Below are 24,057 nucleotides of genomic sequence, written 5' to 3'. Positions count from 1 at the left end.
AAAGGTGTTTCATTTTGGTTTTTTTTAGGTGTTTTTTGTTGTTGTTGTTGCTTTTTTTTTTTGTTTGTTTGTTTAATTCTGAGAGCTGTGCAGGTGTATGAAAACAGGATTTTTTGCTGTTTATTCTGCCCAGTCACTATAGGCTGTGTCTTGAAAATGGTGGTTGCAACAAGGATTGAACTGGCAGCTGAACAAATATAACCAGTGTTCTGTTTTCGCTATGTGTGGTAGGAGTAGTAGGCTCTGCTGATCATGAAGTGGCAAGTAAATGTGTGTCAACAGTAAGCAGCTTTCCCACACTTGGCAGGGTCAGAGAGTGAACTAAGGAACAGGTGGTCTGGCCTGGAAAAAAAAAGAAAGGAAAAAAGAGATAGAATTTGAACTTTTCTCTAAGTCTGGATAGTGTCCCTCACTTTAATTAGCAGAAACCAAGAATAGTATGTCAACAGAGACTGTCATTTCAGTAGTGGAGGTATCTTCGTATCAGGGCCGAATCATATCAGGCTTGTGCAGTTGCTTTCTTGATATTTGGTACTTTCTGGACAAACAGAAGATTTCAGTTTCCAAGGCTGGCAGCAAGCACTTCACAGTAGTAGTGAATTAGCATGGAAACAAAGATACACTGTTCTGTGGATGTGCTTGCACAGTTCTATAAATTGTAAATTGTAGTGTAAGTCAGTGGTAAGAGAGAGCATGTAAGAACTTTGGTGAAACTATGGACATTGGAATATGTTCACAGAGCATTCAGTAGTCTGCAGTTAGTAATGGCATGGCCAAAGTAATCAATGTAATTAATTCTAACAAGGATGTGTTGTTTAGCAGTTAGTGGTGCTGTTAAGGGAGTTAAATTTTAAACGAGCTTTAATTCCATCCATATCTGTAAGAGAAGTTTTCCAGGACATTAAAATAGTATTTTCCATTCTTACTATATGGTCTCTATCCACAGGCCATAGATATTAAAATTAACTCTGAACTATTTCCACAAGATGAAAGCAAGTCTATATCATGCGAAATATGCTTCCAGAGAAGATAGATGGGGAATAAAGAACAAGAAAATCTTGTGTCTGCTGAAGATACTTCATATTTTCTTTTTTTAGGAGCAGCCTCAAGTTGAATGCTTGCTCTTTTTTTGAATAGGCCTGAATTGATCCAAACATAAATAAAGCCTGATGTCTGTTGTGAAAGATATATGAGAAAGAAAAACTCTCAGCCTTCCTGATGAATGTAGGTGGAACAGGCCATGGAAATTGTATGCTTTGTGAAAGCATATGCGTATCAAGGCTGTTCATTTAACTCATTTTTTATTTTATTTCATTTTATTTTTTTAAATCTTATTGTTGCAATTGGCAGTTGTCATCTCCTCTGTTAAGGTGCAGACAGCTATTTGTTTGACAGCTGGCACAGCTGGAGGACCAGAACCTCCAGGGCATGTGGTTTGGAGCAGTTCCATGTTTGTGCCCAGGAATGAGAATTTGGAGATAATGGCATATAGGAATAGAAATATACTTATAAATTTATTTTCATTTGTGAAAGTGATAATCACTAAGCAGTTGGCTGTTTAAATACTCCTTGAGCACTACTAACTTCTGAGTGTTCGTTCATGGAATTGAGAATGCAGGATCAGATTCATATATGTCTATTATGACTTAAGTATCATTCACTATACATAATAAAGAAAAACTGAAGCAATGTAATGTGGAGATCTCTATAATACTAGTGATTTCTGTGGTGGAATACAGATTCCAGTAGGGTGAAATCCCACAAGCAGTTTGGATTCCCCTTTTTTGAGAAACTGGTAGGAAAGTGACTTTTAGAGAAGAGTGGCTTTAATAATGACAGTACTACAAACTCACATGTGCAAATCAGTTGTCATTCAGAATACTCGCTTTCTGTAGGAATTTCAGTCCTCCTCCAAAGCTATCAACTTCAATCACATTGCACCTCTCAGTAAAAGTTGTTTTATTTGTATTTAGTACATAACATTGAAATTCCCATGGTACCTTAAACTTAGTCAAAATGCTGCTCTGTGTGTAAAAAAAGTGAAAGTATATTATTTTGAAACTTCTGTTAGTTGTCCTAATTCTTCATTAGTTCTTGCTGAATAATAATGATTTTTTTTTAAATTTATTTATTTAATAAAGCATTTCCCCAGTGACCACACATTTCATCTTAGAACTGCCACGTGGGAAATATCTTACATGTTTTGAGACTGCATTTCTTACATTAGCATTGTAAGCATTATCAGGGCTTATAAACTGTAATGAAATGAAACTTTGTTTCCATGCAGACAAAGTTAAGGAGATAAATGGCAAGTAGCTTTTGCAGTGAGTTGTGCCTCCTTACTCTGGTCAAGTGGTCTCCTCAGTAGCTGGAGCTTCTTGCCATGGTTAACCTTCACTACTAAAGAAGCTGTTTTAACTTTTATCCTGAATGCCCTCTTTGTTGGGTTTGTGAATTTCTGAATAGCCATCTTTGTTCTGTTTCCATGTTGCAGTGTTACAAGAGCACCTAAAGAGCTGGTTATAGAGACCATGCAGAGTGAAGGAGGACTGAACTTTGCTGCATGTGGCAGTCATGAAGTTGTTACTTTGTCATGAAGGGCAGGTTTATGAATGGCCTCTTTTTTCTTTGATGTTGTAAGTTCCGTGGGCTGTTGACCTGGAGGCTCTGTGGTGGCACATGGCCTTCCATCCAGCCCCATAACTTCTCTGGTAGGACAAGGACCTCACCAAACAAGACCATGGCTATGGTGTCAGTCAAATTGGGAATGCAGGTTAGTCAGGCCAGGTGATGGTAAGGCAGGGAGAGGCACAGCCCAGTGATTCCTACAGCAAGGTGGTGATTCCAGTCCCACGTCCTGCCCTTGTTGTGTCATTTGGGCATACACCTTCAGTGCATGACCCCTGGGAGCATGGAAAAGGTGGTTAAAACATATTGGAAGCATTTAGGTTTCTACCTTAGGGCCTGAGCCTCCTGCTTAAAGTTTTATGCTGCAATTTGAGGAGGGCTTTACCATGTGCAGCTTAGCCTTCCTTGGACTACAGCATCAGGATCTGAGGGGAGGGGTTGTTTGCTTTTTGTTGATGGTTTATGACTTTCTGAGGTAGTAACTAACATTAATATTTTAGTGATAGCAATCTGACCAGTTTTGATATCATACAAAGAAAATGTGATTTAAAAACATTTAAAAAGAAAAACGAAAGGACTGAACTGTTCATTATGAGGCTTGTAGGGAGAAACCTCAGAAGAGATATTTTCTCTTTTACCTGTTGGAGGACTGAACCTCACTGCTTGCTTCCTCTCCTGAAAGCTCTCTATGTTTAGAACTGATTTGTACTGTGACTCTTTTAAATGAATTATTCACAGTCTTCTGTGTCCTATCAAAGAAGACCTGGAGGTGTTTGAGATGCACACCTCGTGACACTCTTGTAAACACTTCATGTGTGCTCTCCTCTTCCAAATTTTTAATGCTACCGTTACAACTATACCCTAGCGTTACTCCTCATTTGGTCTTAGCAGACATGTTGTCTAAGCTGTGTTTAGACTCATGCAATGTAACTGTGAAGTGGAAAGAATATATCTATATGCATATATGCATAGTGTATATTATGTATATTGCTTTGGTAATATGATTAACTAAAAAATTATCTTAAGTTTACTATGAGTTTGTGCCAGGTTACGTTTTGTTTCATAGCCATTAAAACTACTTTTCCTTTTTAACTTTTTTTTTTCTCCCCATAATTACTTTAGCAGATTGATGAAATACCCTATCAGAGAGGCATGTAGATTTTTTTCCTAATGGAGGGTGAAGTATTTGTAAAAGGGGACTGCTGCTGCATTTCTGAGCATATACAGAGCCTAGTAATAATCAAGCTCTTTGAGGAGGGCTTGGTAGGTAATTCCTTGAATGGGTCTTGGCATGCTGAATTGGTCATGGGACATTTCTTGTAAGTGGGAACTGCCCACTTGCTAGCATTTGTCAGCAGGAAAATGACAAGCAAACAGGGTTCCCATAAAATATACATTATAAGCTTTTGGAAAGTAAAAAGAAAAGTGTCATTGTTTATTTATTTATTTATTTTATTGAAATTCTAGCAAGTGGTACTTTCATTCCATTCCCCATCTTTTCTTTCTTTCTTTTTCACTGTGCTAACAGAGTAGAAACAGAAAGGTTTGTCGTGTACTTTGGGTAAGTGCAGTGAAATGCTATTCTGTGTTCAGTGAATCATTGCTTTGTTGTAAAATTGGTTACTTTCTACTTGCCTTTATCGATTCCTCTCCACACAAGAATAACTCTGCTTCTCTTCAGACAATGCATGCTTCCCCTTTGGTGTTTCATTTGATGGCATGGATTTCTGGCTTGAAAGCATTTTTTCTTATTCAGGATCTGTGAATGATGAAAGTTATGAATGCATGCCTCAGTGTTTGATATTTGAATGTTGGATGGAATAATAGCTTAGTTGTTCATCACTGCCACAAATACAGTTTGCCCTAACTAAATGGATGAAAAGAATGGCTCTATAGGGAACTTCCTGTGATCAAAAATGAGTAGCTATCTTATTTTTGAATAGCACACATATAGTTTATGTTAACACATGTTTCTTTGTCTGTCAGTGTTTTTTAAAATGCCAGAAACATGAACATGTTACTCTATCAAATAGATCATTCTATATCTTGTAGCTCATGCCATGTCATCTAGACTGTCCATTTTTATATATTTTCTATTAATTTTAATTTTAATTTAATTTAATTTAATTTAATTTTATTTTATTTTATTTTGTGGGGAAGGTTCCAGTTGCTTGTGGACATAGTCCTGGACTTAGTTTCAATATTGGATTTAATAGATATGATTGCTTTCTCAACAGAATAGTATTGATTGAAGTCTGGGTTGTAGTACAGTGAAAGCACAAAAATGCATACAGTTTGCAGGTCTAAGATTCCACTGAAAACATAAGACTGACAAGAAACATGGAAGATGCAAGAGAATCTAAATACATAATGTGTAATATGTCATATACAGGCTGTGAGCCCAAGGGTATGTTCTTGATGTATCTTTCAATATTATTTCTCCAGAATTTTGAATGTAATAAATTTAAAACGAGGTTGTTGAAAATTACTGCTTCTGGGGAAAGGAGTACAAAAAATGTGCAAGGTCACATGTTGCCCATTGATGTCAGTGACTAGGATGAAGATGGTATAGCATGGAAGACCAGAGATATTAAACCTTCACCAAGAGGAATCTGAGGTTGTATTTGTTCAGCATATTTCATACTTGCATCATTCACCATGTGCTTTGAGACAGAGGGTTTGCAGGGAAATAAGGAGAAATGGAAATGAGTCTCTGATTAATGGGAACAGGCCCAATGCTGCCTAGAGTCAGAATGGGATCTGACAACTTATAGGGGTTAGAAAGCAGATTAACACATATTTGAGGACAGAATCCGTACTGAGAGGCAATATATCACTAGTAAATTTTAACAGAGAGACTAAGAGTGGAAATGTGTGATTATCAATACAGTGTCAGTGTAAGTCGTTTTGGAATCTTGTTTATGCCTTGATCCAAATACAAGTTAATACTGAATTTAGGTAACATTTTTTTCTTTCACAGTTCTGTTTCTTTTATTGTGTGTCATGTGCATGTGTAATTTAAAAAAAAACAAAACAAAACAAACAAAAAAGAAACAACACAGAAATAACAGCCGTGAAAACTAACCAGAAAACAAGACATTTTAAAATTTATTTTTATAAAGAAATAAAACATTTTAATATTGTGACTTGCTTAATTTATTCTATTCTTTGCAGGTAACTGCTGGTTTTTACAATTTATTCAAAAATCTTTGGTTTTGTTTTTTTGTTTGGATTTACCTGACACAGCAAATTGCCATTTGAAAAAAAACAAAAAAACTTTTACCTTCCTTTCTCAGGGTCAGTGTGGAAAATCAGATACTGAAATATGGGTTTACCACCCGTGAAATCATTATTTTGGAAAATGATGATCCGGGAGGAGTCTTTGAATTTTCTTCCTCTTCCAGAGGTCCCTACAGTATCAAGGTAGTTATCTGAGTTATCTCTTAAACCTTACAGGCAATTTGGTTTAAACAGGATACCAGAAAAAATGGATGTTCTGTTTTACAGGAAGGGGACTCTGTTGAGCTGCAGATTGTTCGCACTAGAGGAAGTCTTGTCAGACAGTTTCTACGCTACACTGTAGAACCAAGGGACAACAATGAATTTTATGGAAGCACAGGAATTCTGGAGTTTAAGCCTGGTGAAAGAGAGATCATAATTACCCTACTAACAAGAATGGACGGGATTCCAGAGGTAAAAAATTATATTTTTATCTCTTCAAATTGCATTCATGGGCATACTTGGCCATCAGTTATTAAAATATAAATGGTTTCACCTGCAAATACTGTCAGTTTTTATATAGTGCTTCCAGGCTTTTTCTGATGTGTGAGAAATAAAGGAAGAGCGAGTAGAAGATCAGTAAGACGAAGGAGTACCATGTGAAAGCTTGGCAGTAGTTTTTTCAATGTTCCCTATAGGTTTCTCTTGTATAGGAAGTACCAAGTCCCATTGGATTAATAAACCCAGCTATTTGATTCTTTCTAGATTAACATGCAGTCAGCGGTTTTAAAATATTTGCTTTTCCTCTTTCAAAAACAGGAATGTTAAGAAATCTTAGGTAAAAGGAAGCTTACATTTCAGAGAGTATTACAAATATACATGTACCCGTGAATTTATATGATTCTAAGTTAAATATTTAAGATATACAAAATAAATACTTGCTTACAATTTTGGAGAAAATGGTGCTTTTAGATACAGAAGATTCCGATGATTTCTTTGATAGCAATGTACAAATACTTGTTGTGTATAGAAAAAGTGTGTGATTTCTTTCTGTTTAAGTCTGTATCTTTTTCTAGCTGGCTTGAGACTGGGAACTGTAGTCCATTTTGATGTTGACATAGATGTTGAACCTATATTTTAATTTTGGCTGTGTTTCCCTCTTCTAGCTGGATGAGATATATTCTGTGGTACTTAGCGCCCACAGTGAAATGCCTGGCAAACTGGGAAATGCCACAATGGTCAATATAACCATTTTAAAGAATGATGATCCACATGGTATCATTGAGTTTCTACCTGATGAACTAACAGTAACAATAAACGAAAGTAAAGGAGAAGACATCTACACTGGTAATTCCTTTTTACTAGAGTTACTTCTTTATCTGCTTCTTCAAGGCTTCTTTTCCACTTTCTAGGATAATGTCTGAGTGGTTTCCTCCTTCTTTCCTTTTTCTTCATTACAGATGTGCTTACCTTTTTCATTTTGAATTCCATTGTTCTGTGTATGTTTGCATTTTTAGCCATTTACAGAGTTATAAGAAACCAAGGAAACTATGGAAATGTTAGTGTGTCTTGGGTTGTTGATCCAGCATGTACCAATGATGTCTATCCAGAAGGAGGGACTATTTTCTTTGATAATTTGGAATTTTCAAAAAATATCACCATTTACTCCTTGCCAGATGAGGTAAACACTTTTATGTTGTTTTATTGTGAGAATGTGGAACAAAGAATCAGCGCAAACATATTAGGATGCAGTGAGAGAATGAAGGAATGCCTGCTTATTGAGAGCATGATAACCTACAGATAAGATGAAAATCCGGTTTGAACTGAGATAACTTCAGCAAATCATAAAGTAATTTAACAAATTGAAAAAATGTTGAGAGCTGAGTATAATTATAATGTAGTTAATTTATAGGAAAGCCCATAAAGTATATGTAAGTATTTCATGAGTATAACTCCTGTCTTGATAGCTGGGACCTTAATTTCATTGTTAGACAATTCTATATTTAAAGTAATATAAGAAAGATTGAGAATAATAAATGATAAATAAGTAAGTCTGTAAAAATAATATCAGATGCAAAAAGCTGGAAGATAACTTTTGTGTCTTCTGTACAGCAGAAAAGATGAAGAAACTTACTAATTGATGGTACTGTACTGTGTAATCACTTTTGACAAACGTACACACTGATAAATATGAAACGAGTCAGAAATCTCTGGACTATTAACCACCTGAGCTGTTCATTTGAAACTTTTCAGTGTTTTGTATGCTAGAAATTAATTTGTTAACACTTTCTCATTCAGGTACCTGAAGAGAGAGAAGTATTCATCATCAGCTTATTGAATGTTACAGGTGGAGCCAGACTGGGCAATGTAACCAGTGCAATTTTACAAATTACAAGGAATGATGATCCCATTTATTTTGCAGGTTAGAAATTATTGTTCTTAAATATGGAAAGTGTACTGTACCTAAATCAGATAAATATTTTTTTTTCTTTTTCACAGACCAGGTATCTGAGCAATCCTTATACAAACAGAACAAATGCAAAAGTTGCATGTTTTCATTGTATTTTATTAATGTTTGATTCTTTCTGAATCAAACCCTTATTTATACTTTGTTATTGTCTCCTTGCTGATGTTGATACTGAGATTGGTTGGGTTTCAGTGTACAAAGTTATTCCTTCGTATCTGAAATTATTTCCATGCCTTTGCTGCCCTTATGTTCTATTTCACTGAAAAAGAATGAGGATTAATTGCAGAGCATTAAGAAAATAGAGCAATTGCAAGGAACTCAGGGTTGAACTCCAGTGGATTTTTGGTCTTTGTATTTTCAGAACCACTGACAGTGACTGTTCAAGAAGGAAGTGTTGCAAACTTTACAGTCTTAAGGAATGGATCTGTTGATGTTGCTGTTGCTGTCCAGTATATTACTGTCAATGGAGATGCAACAGCTGAAGAAGGAGACTTCATTCCCAGTGGAAAGAACAACATCATTTTTTTTGATATTGGAGAAAGAGAGCAGAAGTTCTCTGTGTATATTAATGATGATGATACCCCTGAAACTGATGAAGCATTTTATGTTCTCCTCTTGAATTCTACAGGTAAAAGTAATGATTTGATGTATTCTCAGTAACTCTCCTTTTGTTTTGCTGCAAATCGTTAGCGGTATGGTCATATCATAAAATTTACTCCAATACTTTCCTATAGTTGTTGTAAATGTTGTGTTTGGATTTTCATCCACCAGCAGCAGAGCAGTTGAGACCTTTTCTGCAAAACCAACTGAAGGGAAGTCTTTTTTCAAATGTAAATACTCCAAATTAGATGGGTTTCAACTTTACTACAACAACAACACAATTATAAAGAATTTTAGAACTGCAACAGTCTTAGTGAAAGAGGGATTCTTTTAGTTATTTTTTATCATTATTATTTAAAAGCAAGCAGAACAGCCATATTTAAAGGAAGGCTATGTAAATTATTTTCTGTTTTCTTTTTGTTGTACTGAAAAATAGGTATGCACTCTGGCATTATGTTTTCAGGAAGCTTACCCTACAGGAAATATATATATTAGAATCACCCAGAGGACTACATCTGAGGAAAGAATTTATTACCATTCAAATAACATCCTTTTTTTATTATTATTATTTTTCATAGTTGTCACTTAACAAGAAACAATAAAAATTATCGAGCACATTCCTCTAAGTTTTCAAATAGGTCATCACTGTTGTGTAATATATATGAGAATATAATGGAGAAGTAAAAGAAATACATAAATGTTCTTGGTTTCTAACTGCTTAATAAGGACCTTCACCTCCAAAACTCAAGGGAGTCATATTGCAATTTTGTTAACAAATGTATAATTCTATAGCTGAGAGGTAATAACAAGTTGTGAATGCACTGTAAATCTTTTCAATCCCAAATGAATCTGAACTGAATGAGCCATAAAAGCAATAAGATTTGATGGGCTGTGATTTAATAAATCAAAGAAAGATGGTAATAATTAAACAACAGACCCTGCCTTGAGACTGTGTGACAGGTTCTTGGAGTAATATACCTACCAGGATTTCAATTCAAGTTAGGAGACCTAAAATTATTTATCTTCATTTAGGCATCTATGAGCACACCAAGTATCTTAGCTCTTCTTAGCCCGTGATGATCTGTTCAGTAATGCTAGAAAGTGACTCAGATCACACTAAAGTGGACATGCTGTAGCTGGTCTATAATTGGCTCACAGAGCTGCACTGATTTCAAAATGAATCCTGACCTACACATTGGTAGCAGGCAGCCAGAGATGATGAGGAAATTTTAAGCAATTATTTGAACATCAGGAAGTTCATCTGTTTCCTGAGACCAACCAGTCTTCATTGTGGTACCCAGGTCTCTACAGCACCTCAGATCTAGGGAAAGGATCAGACAAAACCATACTTCTCTCTTCATGTTTCAGTCTCTTTCTGTTTAACTTTCTTCAAGATCTATTGGTAGTTTCTTTTACCTCCTCACTGGGAACATACACTGGTTTCTCTCCTGTCACAGTGGTCCTACAACAATGGATATTCACAATCTACCATTACTTCTTAAAGAAGCAACATGTTATTGTAGAGCCTGTCCAGAATCACTAAGAATACAGACTATTTCAGAATGCATTCCAGAAAGCAATTTCATTGATTTTCTTTCTGTGGTCTGTTACATGTGTTGGTCTTGAGTGTTAAAGGCCTTTTGATAACGATATTGGGACTACTATAACTGAAAGAAAATACAAACAGAAGTATATGGAGTTAACTGTGTAAGTACATTCTTCAGCGTGGAACTAAAGCTGATGTTAATAAACAGGATAAAAAATGTCATAGAATTGGAAACATGCAGTTAGAATTAACATCTTTATAGTGCTAATATGCACAGAAGGAATCCTACAGACTTTTCCTCTGCATCATAATTATCTTATAATGTTTAATTTCAGCTCGTCTATCATATAAGAGTATCTTCTCTAGATACTCTAGATTCTCTAGATAGAAGAGCTCTTCTATCATATAAGAGTATAAACTCTTAGACTTGTATTTAGTTTAAATACAGTATTTCTAGGTCTAAACAAAGTCTGGGTTGTGTAAATACCTTGTTATTTTATTCTATACTTCTGAATATCTTATCATTTTGACTTTACCATCTGATCAAATACAAAATATGACCTCTTATATAGTCCTTTTCCCTAGCTAGGGACAACTACATGCAAGGATGCCAAACAAAGAGAATCATATTCACAGTTGATGTCATATGTATATTTTCCTGAAAAGTCTTATGTCTTCCTTATATTACTTGAGCATTTTTACCCTAAATCATCTGTTATTGAATATCTCAAATACTGCTTTTCACTGCTATGTAACTTATGTAACTGTTCTTGGATTTATAGTTACCTACATTTATAGTTATTCTGATTCCTCTTCCTCTTTTTAGGGGACACTGTTATCTTTAAGACTGGAATGGCTACAGTTATAATTGAAGCAAATGATGACCCTAATGGAATTTTCTCTTTGGAACCTTTAGATAAGGCAGTGGAAGAAGGCAAAAGTAACAATTTTTTGTAAGTAGCTTTAAAATAGTATTCTCTTCTCTTTTGGAACTGCTGTACATGTTACTTTGTAAACAGTACTTTGATCTAACTTCATGAAAGTGTGTACTTCTTATAGAACTGTATTGTAGAGAAATAGCTTTAAAAATTTTTGGAATGCATGATTTGTACTGTGCTGAAGACATGAACTCAAATATATTAAAATGGATAGTAAATGTAAAAAAGCATACAGACATATATTGCATTGCAAATACATAAGAACACAGTGCTGTACTCTCAGCACTCTCTAGGTACAGAAGAATCTGACTGAGCATAGTGTAAACTCTGCTAATGGAGAAGTAAAAAAAACTTCTCCACAAATAGTTAAATAAGACTGCCTGTAGACAGGTTTTGAAACTTGCACTCTATTTTATTTTTTTACTAGGTTTTTTGTTTTATCTACTAATTACAAATTGAAATGTATCATGTTCCAGATGTGAGTGCCTTGTAGGCTGAAAATGTTCTTCACTAAACTGACCTTTGGTATTTTCCTTTCTGCTAGTGAGTTGCATTCAAGAATGAGAAGGGTTGAAGAAATCATAGCATCATAGAATTGTTAAGACTGGAAAAGACCCCTGGGATCACCATATCCAAACCCAATCCATCCCACAATTCCCACTGAGCCATGTCTCTTAGTGCCATGTACTCAGCAACTTAATTTGTTACATAATAAAGTAGTAAATAAACTTAGTATGGGATTATAATTTGATGTAAATAATGATTATTTTTTTTCTTAAGAAATCTCTAGACTGTATGTAAAGAGAAGTTAGATCATCATAAATGTGGTAAAGTGAATAGTTAGGGAAGAGGTTACTTTCATATATATTTTTAAAATATTCTTTATATATGTATTTTATTTCTATTTGTTTTAAGTAGGTCCTCAAGACTATGTCTTAACAATAATAATCAAATCTTGTTTTCACTTAGTGTATTCATAACATCAAATAAGGCATAGAACATAAACCTAATTCAATACCGATCTAAGAAGGAGCTGGAGGAGGCTTGATGACTAAATGGTGAAGTGTCTGCGATTAACTGTAGATGATTCTCTTTCCTGTCTAAAAGTCTCTGAGTATACTAATTTTTACTGTTGAGTTTTTGAATTATTTATTGTTTACATCCTAGAAATACAAGATAAACCATGTTTGGGCCTGTGCAGTCAATTTTGTTTCTAATGTACATATTAGAAATGTTTATTTGGAGGTGTTTAATTGGAGTTATTTTTATTGTTCATTATTATTTAGAACATAGTATGCTGCTGTGTTCCTTCCAAAGGAAGATTAGGGTTTTCACATTTTCCTTTTCTACTGAATACTGATGCTAACCTACCAGGACACACTCTTTCTTTTATCACTGAACAGGATTTTGAGACACAGAGGGCATTTCGGCAATGTTTCTTTGAGCTGGCAGCTGTTTGATAATAGCTCTGCGCTGAGGCCAGGAGAAGAGTTCTACGAAACTAATGGAACTGTGTTCTTCATGGACGGTGAAAGATCAAAGCCAGTAACACTACACGCTATTGCAGATAGAATTCCTGAATTCAATGAATTTTACATTCTAAAGTTGGTGAATGCTTCAGGTATTGTCTTCCATACCACCATTCACTTCATATCTGGTAGAAAAGAATTATGTTTAATCAATCAGAAAGGAATCAGCACTGGAAAGAGCATTGCTTTGAATCATGTCTTGGTATCCTATAATTTTCTGGTAAGGTTTTGGGTTTTATTTTTCATTTAATATTAAATTAGGTGTATGAATATGGGTAGTTTCTGAATTACTGTTAGACATATTGTCTTGATCTGAACTTTAAAAAGGATGCCTCTCCATTTCTGAAATGAAAGTTTAATAGTTTCGTTTGAGAAACAGAGAGACCTACATCTCAGAGACATAGTTTTCCATGCAGAAGAGAAATATTAAGGATATTAAAGACTATGAATATCTACTGTAATAGAGTTCCTTTATTTATTTTTTTTTCCCTAGAAAACCTAGTAAACCACTTATAGACACCACTTCATATGACATAGATTACAACTTCAGATTGCTACTGGGTGTATTTCCTAATCTGGATTCATTCCACCTCAGTACTATTTATGATCTTCTGTACCCTGGTGCAACTGAAAATGTGTGTTGACCTTTCCTGTAAGTGAAATCCATATGGGTCTTCAAAAGATTTCCTACTTAAAATAGGTAGATCACTGTACACTTTGAGCATGGAGAGTTTACATTTACATCATGATCTTCATATCATCAATTCTTACTGTGGAGAAATAGATGACTGGTAGCACAACTTGTCAGCAGTTTTAATACACAATTGATCACTCATTTTGCAAGATATATATGCTTCTGTTTCTGAAGCAGTGGGCCAGATTTTGCCATTTTATAGTCAAGTTTTGCAGTAATGAGAGAACTGATATTGGCCTCATTCTTATCAAATGAAACAAAAGTTGGCTAATTAAGAAAAGTTGGAGTTAATCTTCTTTTAGCTGAAAGACATCTTTGTGTTTTGCTGCTGACAAATGACATACGAGTTTTTCTATTGAAATTGTGCCACCATAGCATTTTAAAAATAATACAATTAAATTACACAATTTTAAAGTCAGATGATTTGGTAGTCTAGAGAATCTCAAAGGAAGATTTGATCCTTCTAAAAATTGTATTTTATTTGAGAATTTAAGTACTTCACAAATTTCTTCCTGATCATGTTTTAAACCATTAACTTTTACTTTAACTTCTGTTACATAGGTGGATCTCCTGGTCCTGGTGGCCAGTTGTCTGAAACGAGCCTTTCTGTAACCGTCATGATCCCTTTCAATGATGACCCTTTCGGAGTGTTTGTTATAGATCCGGAGAGCCAGGAGAGAGAGATTGTGGAAGATACTCTTTCTGAAGACGATCTTTCCTATATTACAGACTTCACCATCTGGAGACAGCAAGGCACCTTTGGTGTTGTCCGATTAGGTTGGGAAATACTGTCTGGTGCCTTCTCAGATGGACTGCCAGCAATGATAGATTTCTTACTGCTTGGATCATTTCCAAGTTCAGTCAAATCACAGCCCCACATGAGGCGCCATCACAGTGGAACAGACGCTTTGTATTTCAGTGGAAAAGGGGATGCATTTGGCATTATTGGTCCTGAAAATCCATACAATGGAAATACTGCACTAACCAATTTTACGCTTTCAGCATGGCTAATTCCTAATGTCGGTACAGATGGTTATATAGTTGAAAAGGACAATGATAACGGGACTTTATATTATGGCGTGAAAATCCAAACAAATGATTCTCATGTTTGCGTAGTTCTTCATTATACAGCATTAGGATCCAATATGACATATATGGCCAAAACAGCAGTCATGAAATACCTGGATGAGAATACTTGGCTTCACCTTTTGATTACTCTCGATGAAAGTATAATTGAATTCTACATTGACGGAATTCTAGTTCTAGGAGGAATGAAAAGTTTGAAAGGAGAAGCGATTGTTGATGGTGAGCCAACAGATTTCATTACATTTCTCTTTATATAGCATATACTTTGTTTGGATATACAACAATTGTAAGGTAAATGTTTTCTCTCTTTCAGTTTAATGATCAGTGCTGTACACTGGTGAGTTTAGTTGCCCAGGTTTTCCCACCATCCTCCAGATGATTCCTTTATTAGTTGCTGTGGTTTCTCATCTCTGCTGCTCAATGTCATATGTATGACAGTACCCTGAAGCATGGGATTTTTGCTTCTTTATTTTCAGAAAAGCAGCTGAGAACAGCTGAGATGTTTGTGTTGTAGCAGAACAAAATAGACTGCAATAGAACAGAGTAGAATAGAGTGGAACAGAAAAGGATACTTCCTGAAATCTGTACACTTGGTGTAGTGGGTGAAACCTGTGTTCAGAAATGCTAATACAACTGTTTATGAGTATTGTAAGAATAGATCAGTCACCCTAGTAAAAAGAATCAAAATAGCATTTGTTAAGCAAAATGTAGAATTAAAGGAGTTGCCATTTAGTTCTGCAGATCTGTGGAGGAAAGGGGGAGCCTCTAGCCTGTAAGCATCTTAAAATTACAGGAATGTGACAACTTGCTGTTAGAATAAATGAGATGGAAAAACGTGGACAGTCTAAGATGGAATTGCTTGGCCTGTGATGACCTCACTGAACCACTGAGTTGAGGTTCAAAGCACCTCCTGATTTTTTATTTCAATATTGATATGATTCCAAATTCAGTGGTAACAAGCAGTTTACGATTGATTTTTTAACAAAAAGAACAATTTAATTACAGACTTCTGTGGCTTCAGAGAAAAGCAATAACGTGAGAAAAATTATAATTTTCTTCTCAGGTCCAGGAATAGTAAGAATTGGAGCAGGAATCAATGGCAGCAGTAGGTACACGGGGCTAATGCAGGATGTAAGGCTTTATGAGCGTAAACTGACTCGTGCAGAAATCTATGAACTCCATGCAACTCCTGCAAAAAATGATGTCCATCCTGTCTCTGGATATTTGGAGTATCGGCAAGGAGAAACCAATAAATCATTCATTGTGTCTGCAAAGGATGACAATGAGGAAGAAGGAGAGGAATTATTCATACTAAAGCTCATTTGTGTGCGTGGTGGAGCTCGAATTTCACAAGAAAATACCACAGCAAGATTAAGAATACAGAAAAGTGATAATGCTAATGGCCTGTTTGGCTTCACTGGTGCATGTATCCCTGAGGTAAGGTGGTCATAGGAAAATTAAAGGTGAAGTTCTGTGTACAGAAAAGTTAATTACAGGACCAGCTTATCTAAGCACAGTCTTAATTTCACAGTGTTTGTCATCAATTTGGTTAGCAGTGTTGGTTTTCTTGTTTTGTTTTGTTTTAGTTTTTAAGAGATTTTTTTTTTCTTACAGCATACTGTGTAAGCTTGCTACTTTTTGGAGTGGATTGAAATTGACGTAAATCATCTTTAGTCAGTTATGAGGGGAAGAACATGACTGCTGTTTTTATTAGTACTGTATTGGTTTGGAGAAAAAAAAAAAAAAAAAAAAAAAAAGAAGAGTACAGTTTCTGAACTGGGAGCTCTGCATTCTGTTCAGTCAAAGTGCTAATGCTCAGTGTTTTTTAGAATAACTGTCCTGCCTGAGTGATACTAGTTTTCAGTTTGAGTCAGTTTGCTATTCGTGTGCCTACCATATGCTATGCTATGAAAATGGATTCCTTCAGGTTCAGATGCCACTGATATACTGTGATGCCACAGATCGTCAACCAACCATGAAGAAAAATTAAAAATTTATATAGTATGTTAATTGTTTTGAACCTATCTTATGTCCATTACACCAAGAAAGTATGAGAACTCATAGTGATGATTCAGGAACACAGCAATGTTTTACTGGTAGTTTAAAGGCTTTCTGTGCATCTGTGTACTAGAAAGCTGGAGTCACATGCAGTATCTACAGTGTGTCATGCAGCACCCCTGAAATTTACTTGATGACTATGATAACATTAACCTTTCTGGAAATTTTCAGATAAAATTTTATATTTTAGAATTGCTGCCATTCATTTCTAAAACATATAGTCCACATGAATTCATTTACAAAGATGTGAAATCTTGCTGCAGAAGTCAAGTTCTCTCTTAAGAGAGAGAGTGCTGTAAGGAAGACTGTAGCACAGAAAATTCTAAGTTTTTGTGAATGATGATGGTGTAGTTTAATTTATATGTATCTGTTTTTGTTGTTTTTTTTTTTTGTCTGGTGCTGGGAAAAGGGATGACCCAAATCTTTCTGCAAAATATTGCTAAGAAAAACTAAAATAAACTGCATTGATACAAAGTAGTTTGAGTTGCTTTTGGCTTGTATATTTCAAGCACATTGATTCTGTTTATGACACATAGGTTTGGGAAAGAGATTCTGTACAGGGTAAATCTATGTGTTGTTTCTGACCTTCACCCTGGGGGACACATTAGAAATTGTTGCAAATTCCACTAGGATTGTTCTAACGGCCATCAAAGTCAGTTTCAGCTTCCTACAACTCCAAAGGAGCTGAAAATAACATGACAATGATGTTTGTTTGTTTGTTTGTTTAGCTGCACATTTGATTGACATTAGAGAATTCTGTGTTATGCGTTTATTGGCTTGATTTACTTTTACAGAAAGAAACATTTAAAAATCTTGCTTTCTTCCAGACATCTGATGAAGGTTCCACTATTTCCTGTGTTGTGGAGCGCACAAGAGGAGCCCTAGACTATGTGTATATAAAATACATTATCTCACAGGTTGATTCCACTGGCATTAATTACTCTGTTACCGATTTTTCTAATAGCAGTGGCACTATCACATTCCTCCCTTGGCAGAGATCAGAGGTAAACCCTACCTTCCTATTAACTATTCATCCTGACCTTTACAAACCTGCTGGAGAATACCTTCTGAGGGTGCCTGACTGGCTTTCATATCAGAATATGTTTACTTCACATTGCCTTTGTGATATTTTGCTGCACCTTTTAAATATTTCTTTTATTATTTTTTTCCCTGACAAGAAAGTGGCATAATAGATCCTTTTAGATCTCTGTATACCTCAGTTCAGTTACAAAATGCACATGTGTATTTGGTTGCATATAAAGTCAGATAAACATATATATGCAATATAGAAATGAATAATTGTATTTCTGTACATGTGTATGTGTAATTTTTAAAGTGTAAATGCTCCGGTTACTTTTGAATTTTATCACTTTTTGAATTGAGTGTTGCAACCCAGATTAATCTTCACATCAGTTAAATAGCAGTAAATTTAACTACTGGTCTTTCATCCACATTCTGTCTCCTTTTGCCTAAACTGTTTTAATGAATTCATTCCCAACCTGCAGCACAGAATTTTTGCAGTTATTTGAAGTGGTGTGAGACCACAATACTGCAGAGAGTTCATGTATGTTTTCTAGTAGTGTTTGTATAATAAGCGTGAATTTTGAGTAGAGAATGCCATCCAATTTCATTTGCATCAGTCAGTCTGCAGAAGTCAGTGTGAACTGGTGGAAATTCACCAAAGACATTTGAAAGGATCCCAGTGTTTTCACTGGAACTGAGAATTTGGACCCAGTTAGGTAACAGGATAGCTGATGAAAGCTTGTCATATCTGAATATAGTTTGTTCATGTCATTAGTCAATCAGCTTTAACTGTGATGAATCATATTACTGCATTTCATAGAATTATACAAAACAGAAGTTTCCTAATCTTTTCAAATCTGATGTACTGGGTGAGGTATGTCTTACTCAATCTAGTGGCAGAAAAGGGCTGATATACACTCTTGCTCCTCTACCTTGAGTAGTGACTGATTAAAAAATTCAGTCAATTATGCAGGTTCATGAAGCTCATCGTGTTGATTGTTGCATGGTTTGATTTTTCCATGATTTGATCCTTCTCTAGGTGTTAAATTTGCATGTTATTGATGATGACATTCCGGAGTTAAATGAATATTTCCGTGTGACATTAGTCTCTGCAGTGTCTGGAGATGGAAAACTAGGTTCAACTCCTACCAGTGGAGCAAGTATAGATCCAGAGAAGGAAACTACTGATATCAGCATCAGAGCCAGTGACCACCCATATGGTAACAATGATGGAAATCATACAGTCTTGTTTCAAGTAATTGTGTAGTTCTCGTTAGTCAGATAAAACCTTTTCTTAGTCTTAATGAGTGAAGTAGCAATGCCAGGTATTCCACTTTATCTAACTTGAGATTAATTCATTTTTTATATACCTGAAAGAATGCAGAACCGTCCTTGAGAATTTTAAAAGAAAGCCTGGAAGCTTTCCTAATCAAACAGGCAGTGGTCCCCAAGTAAGAACAAATAGAGGCTACATTTTGGTCTTGTGAAAACTGTCAAACGTGATTTTCTGACAATGAGTGTCATTTCTGTCTGCTTGTTATATTACTAAATAGCCAGTAATGTAAGGTTCATTTTGGAAGAGCTGATTTTATTACAGTGTTGTTGCTTAATCAAGGTTGAGAGGAAGATCAGTGAGATACATCACATCCCTTGCTCAGAGATATAATTTAGCAGAGGGTTGTTAGAGATATGGTACTATGATTAGGCTGCAGTTCGACTTGATGATCTTCAAGGTCTTTTCCAACCAGGGTAATTCTATGATTCTATGATCCCTGGTATGAGTGTGATGGATGCATAAGGATATACTGATATAAGTGATTTTTAATTTCAGAACCATTACTTATTATAAATATCATTGATTGTTTTATTTAAACTGATTGTCATCATTTAAATTTGATTCAAGAAGCTCTATAAGTAATATTTCTTGCCTGCCAGGTTTGCTCCAGTTCTCTGTGGGGATGCCTCCTGAGCCAGGTGATAAAATGATTCTTCCAGCTTCTTCTGTGCCACATATTACTATTAAAGAAGAAGTTGGACACATCAGATTACTGGTAGTTCGTGCACAAGGCCTTCTTGGAACAGTTCTGGTGGAATACAGAACGGTGCCACTTACAGCTTTCAGTCCAAAAGATTACCAGGTATGGCCATTGCCAAGGTAGTATAATTATTTTGGGATTTAATAAGAATTATTTATCTTGAAGACAGCCTTCAGTTAAACTACTTTACCCCAGCTGCAGTTTTTTCATGGGAAGACTGCTTGATGTAGTAAATGAATATATAGTAGTCCCTTTATTACATATATAAGTTGCTCTATGACTGTTATGTTCTTTCTGTGTAGTGTAGGAAGTTGCATTTTCTGAGAAAATACCCTGGTTTTGATTTTTTGTCTCAGGAGAAGGCAGTATAGCAAGGAGTTTTGATGTTATTTTTTATGGCATCCAGGTGCATGTACAGATTAAATCATGTATACACATACTGGGATTTCTACATGCTTAAATAAATAATTTGCATTCGTATACATTTGCCTGTCCAATTGATAATTGAGCAGAAAAATTACAAATGAATACAGATGTTCACCAATTCATCCATTTAGATTTCCTTTTTTTTTTTTTTTGTAGAAGATTTATTTATTGATTTATTTATTTATTTATTTTAAAGCATAAGTGAAAAAAATGAATGTTTTGAAGAAGACAAAATGAAAGTTATGTTCCTTTTCTTTTTATATGGATGAAAACATTAGAATAAAAAATGTGAAGAGCTTTCATATTGCAGGCTGTCTTGGGCACACTGGAATTTCAGCCAGGAGAAAGATACAAGTACATTACGGTTAACATCACTGATAATTCTATTCCTGAATTAGAAAAAACATTTGAAGTGGAGCTGTTGAACCCGGAGGGAGGAGGTAAGTCACTTTCATCAATCACTTAGTTGCACTTTCTTTAACTCCATTCCTTAAAATCGTGCCTTTTTTTAGTATCATTTTCATGTAATTTCTGAAAACAAACAAAAACCACTCCTGTATTCCTCAAGCAGCATTCTTTTTCCTTAGGAAAAAAACACTCCTTGGTTCATTTGTTAATCATTGCAAACAAGCAGACATGTAAAGGCAGGTGCTGCTCTTCACATTATGTAACAATGGTTGGTAATGAGAATTAAAATAACTCAAAAAACATATTAATAACTCTTTGCACTTCAAAAATTTTGAATATTTGTAAAATATTTTAAGCTATGTGGTCAAAGTATGGTGGTGGTTCTTGTTGGTTTAAAAATAACCATGTGTTTTTTGTTTTTTGTTTTTTGTTTTTTTAAATCAGAGAAATTGTAGAACGTTGGCTCATAACCTGTTCATTTGGGCTATAGTAGTACTAGGCTGTGGGTGCTGAAAGGTTTGGGAATAACAGCCAAGTTAGGTTAGGTACCTATTTGTAAGGATAAGAAAAATGTTCCAAGGAATTACTGGTTTAAGGTGTTAGGACAGCAAGCATCCCTTAAAGAAGCTTATACAATTAGAGAATTTTTCTAGTATCTTGTTCTAGGGAGGTAAATTAATGGAAACATTGAGAGTGAAATATTGATTTTACTTTTTTTAATGGATGTTGTGGAAGTGTCATGCCTTGTAGAAGAATGTATCACACTACCTTGAATAAAACCAGCTGTTCACCATGATTCCACGTGCCTATGGTGTAGTGTGGCCTTACCGATTCTTTTGATAAAATTAGTAGACTTCTCAAGTATTTTCTCTTTTTGGTTGGATAGTTATTTGGTTAAGAGAAATAAAATATTTCCTTCTCAAATTAGTTCATCTTTTTGCAGATCTTCCCAACTTTCTGACACATTCTTACTTTGTGAGATGTTAGAATGAAGGCTCTGAGGAGCTTTGTGTCCATTATTTCAGATTTACATTTATCTGTGACAAACTTCAGAAGTGAGAAAGAGGAAATACAAAAAGTAGACACAAAAAGGAAAAGAAGGACAAAAAATGGGTGTAGATGTTTTCTTTCCTTCTGACCTCCCAGTGCTATGTCCAATGTCATTACTTAAGAAGTTTTAATCAGAAATCCTGTACACTTTCGTAACTGCAGCTAATGCCTTCCTAGAATGTATTTCTCTTTTTTTTTTTTTTCACTCGTTGTTTAAATTACCCTCTGCTTACTCTGTATTTATAAATGTATATATGTGTATATATGTGTGTGTCTGTCATCTAAAAGTTGCTGAGCTCTTTAGAAATGATGGCAGTGGTAGTGGTGATGGGAACATGGATTTCTTCCTTCAAACTGCCTATCAACATGGTAAGCATTTTGGATTAACCTTAATTTCTTTAACTGTAATACCCTTCATAAATTATTCCATTGAGTTTTATCTTATTATATATTATTATATTATCTTATATATCTTATTCATTTAGGTGTATCAAGATGCTCATTGTCCTGTTAAGGCAGGCTTACTTTCAACAAAAGTCAACACTGAGTGTAACACACAAAGTAACAGTTTCTCTATCTTCAAAACTATATTGTTGTAAAACAGTGTTGTTAATCAGGAAGTATAGGCTGCAAAATTAAAATGGCTGAGGATCATCAATTATTCTGGAGAACAAAGAGAAATGGCACTTTTAAAATGGAGGGTAATTTAAGAATCACCTGACTACAAGCTTTGATACTTGTTTTATTTCACTTTGAGTCAAAAATAGTCAAGAAAAGTAAGCTGCATTTAAAGGAATGCTTTGATTTTATGTTTGTTTGTTTGTTTTTTGCCAACTTCTTTAAGTTTGTATATGTAACATGACATACATGGAAAAAAGACCCTGAGAAAATGGGAAAAAAAACAAACAAAACAAACAAAAACAACTAACCAAACAACAAACAAACAGCGAAAAACACTATATGCAGAAAACATAAAAATTGAGGGAAAATTCTAATTATACATGCCTTTGATTTAAGCCCTACTGACCTGAAAAATTTATTTGAGCACCTATTATCTGATGTACTGCACAATGACAGTCTGATTTTCTGATTTATTTGTAAATTCAAAGAAGTTCAGCTTGTAACTAGTCAGTGGCTTAACAACATTTTTTGAGCTTCCAGGGGTGTACTGTTTCCTCATCTGTGTTTCCAGAAATTGTTTTCTTAAGTGCCAGGCTCTTTTTAAGCAGCTAGTTATTTTAGCCAAGATGATAATTGTTCTTCATTTTAATTTCAGCTGCTGTTACAATGACATTTGCTTTTATGCAATCTACACTGCTAACGCTGTATTTTATTGTATAACTCAGCACCATTGATATTCATTAATAAAACGATTAGTTTTCCTTCTGTTCCTCCCTTAAAATGTTTTATTATTTTGTTTTGTTATGTTTTTGTTTTTTTGTTTTTTTCTCACAAGAGCTGCCAGGATTGTGTTACTGCAAGTCAGTTCTTTATCTATTTGGATAGTTATTGTCATTATTCTACATTTATTTAATAATAATTTTTAATTTTTTTTTTTAAAAAAAAAAGCTTAATAGTGCAGATATGTGCTTTTTATAACTAAGCTTCTTAGATGATCTCTTTCATGTAAGAAATGGTGTTGGAAAAATAACTCATTTTGGAACTTGCACTTACAGCCAGCTTGGGAATTGCATCGCACATCATTGTGACTATTGAAGCTTCTGATGATGCTCATGGTGTGTTTGAGTTCAGCGCTGAGTCACTCTCAGTGAATGGAACCGAGCCTGAAGATGGAGATAGCAATATTGTGCTGCAGGTTAGAAAGTTCTGGGTCTCATACTGACTCATACTGCTTTGCAGTCCTGTTCTATTCTGTTTTTACAGTGTTTTGTTTACAGTGTGTTGGCCTACAAGTTTTTATACCTAGCTTTATCATGCACATCTGTTTTGTCACTTCATACTTCACTTTCTTTTATGTAACTTTCAGCTTCAAGCTAAAATGATGCAACAACTATACCTATAGTCTTAAAATTAATTCTAGGTGTGTTTATATTTGAGATATGAATATTTTAAATGGAGTGCCGAGGCACACCAAATACAGCAAAGCTGAGATAAGGATGATTACACTGTATTTTTAAAACATTATTGCTAATTCTTTGCATCACTGAGTTGGTGGTGCATGTAATGGAGGAGATCAATTATATGCAGTTTGCAGAGAGGGTGTCAAGGATGAAGTGGCCATCAGATGTCTTGGCCGCAGTCACCATGAAGTCACCAGGTTTAAAATCTGTTGTAGTAGGAAGAAAATTGGCAGTAAAACTTCAGTTTTTAAGCACTACCTCTGAAGTG

At 34.9% G+C, this 24,057-nt stretch overlaps 1 protein-coding gene across 2 annotated transcripts in view; it reads left to right on the top strand.

The window, feature by feature from the left end:
• The window catches only part of ADGRV1 (adhesion G protein-coupled receptor V1), a 248,806-nt gene that overhangs the window by 23,945 nt on the left and 200,804 nt on the right, over nucleotides 1-24,057 (top strand). The window contains exons 12-28 of one of the 2 annotated variants that reach the window (XM_032441289.1): nucleotides 4,157-4,189; nucleotides 5,925-6,051; nucleotides 6,136-6,321; nucleotides 7,014-7,194; nucleotides 7,365-7,528; nucleotides 8,146-8,269; nucleotides 8,676-8,942; nucleotides 11,287-11,413; nucleotides 12,802-13,019; nucleotides 14,183-14,926; nucleotides 15,771-16,144; nucleotides 17,593-17,769; nucleotides 18,828-19,008; nucleotides 19,724-19,926; nucleotides 20,561-20,690; nucleotides 21,997-22,077; nucleotides 23,385-23,524. In XM_032441289.1, the coding sequence (XP_032297180.1) occupies nucleotides 4,157-4,189; nucleotides 5,925-6,051; nucleotides 6,136-6,321; nucleotides 7,014-7,194; nucleotides 7,365-7,528; nucleotides 8,146-8,269; nucleotides 8,676-8,942; nucleotides 11,287-11,413; nucleotides 12,802-13,019; nucleotides 14,183-14,926; nucleotides 15,771-16,144; nucleotides 17,593-17,769; nucleotides 18,828-19,008; nucleotides 19,724-19,926; nucleotides 20,561-20,690; nucleotides 21,997-22,077; nucleotides 23,385-23,524 (3,457 nt within the window). Of the gene's footprint in view, nucleotides 1-4,156; nucleotides 4,190-5,924; nucleotides 6,052-6,135; nucleotides 6,322-7,013; nucleotides 7,195-7,364; nucleotides 7,529-8,145; nucleotides 8,270-8,675; nucleotides 8,943-11,286; nucleotides 11,414-12,801; nucleotides 13,020-13,486; nucleotides 13,580-14,182; nucleotides 14,927-15,770; nucleotides 16,145-17,592; nucleotides 17,770-18,827; nucleotides 19,009-19,723; nucleotides 19,927-20,560; nucleotides 20,691-21,996; nucleotides 22,078-23,384; nucleotides 23,525-24,057 lie in introns of those variants that run through there. The other variant, XM_032441288.1, reaches the window with a different exon arrangement.

The sequence above is a fragment of the Coturnix japonica genome, chromosome Z (assembly GCF_001577835.2).
Source record: "Coturnix japonica isolate 7356 chromosome Z, Coturnix japonica 2.1, whole genome shotgun sequence".
NCBI classification, from domain to species: Eukaryota; Metazoa; Chordata; class Aves; order Galliformes; family Phasianidae; genus Coturnix; species Coturnix japonica.
The sequence above is the reverse complement of the archived record's forward strand: the minus strand, read 5'-3'. Positions and strand labels throughout refer to the sequence as shown.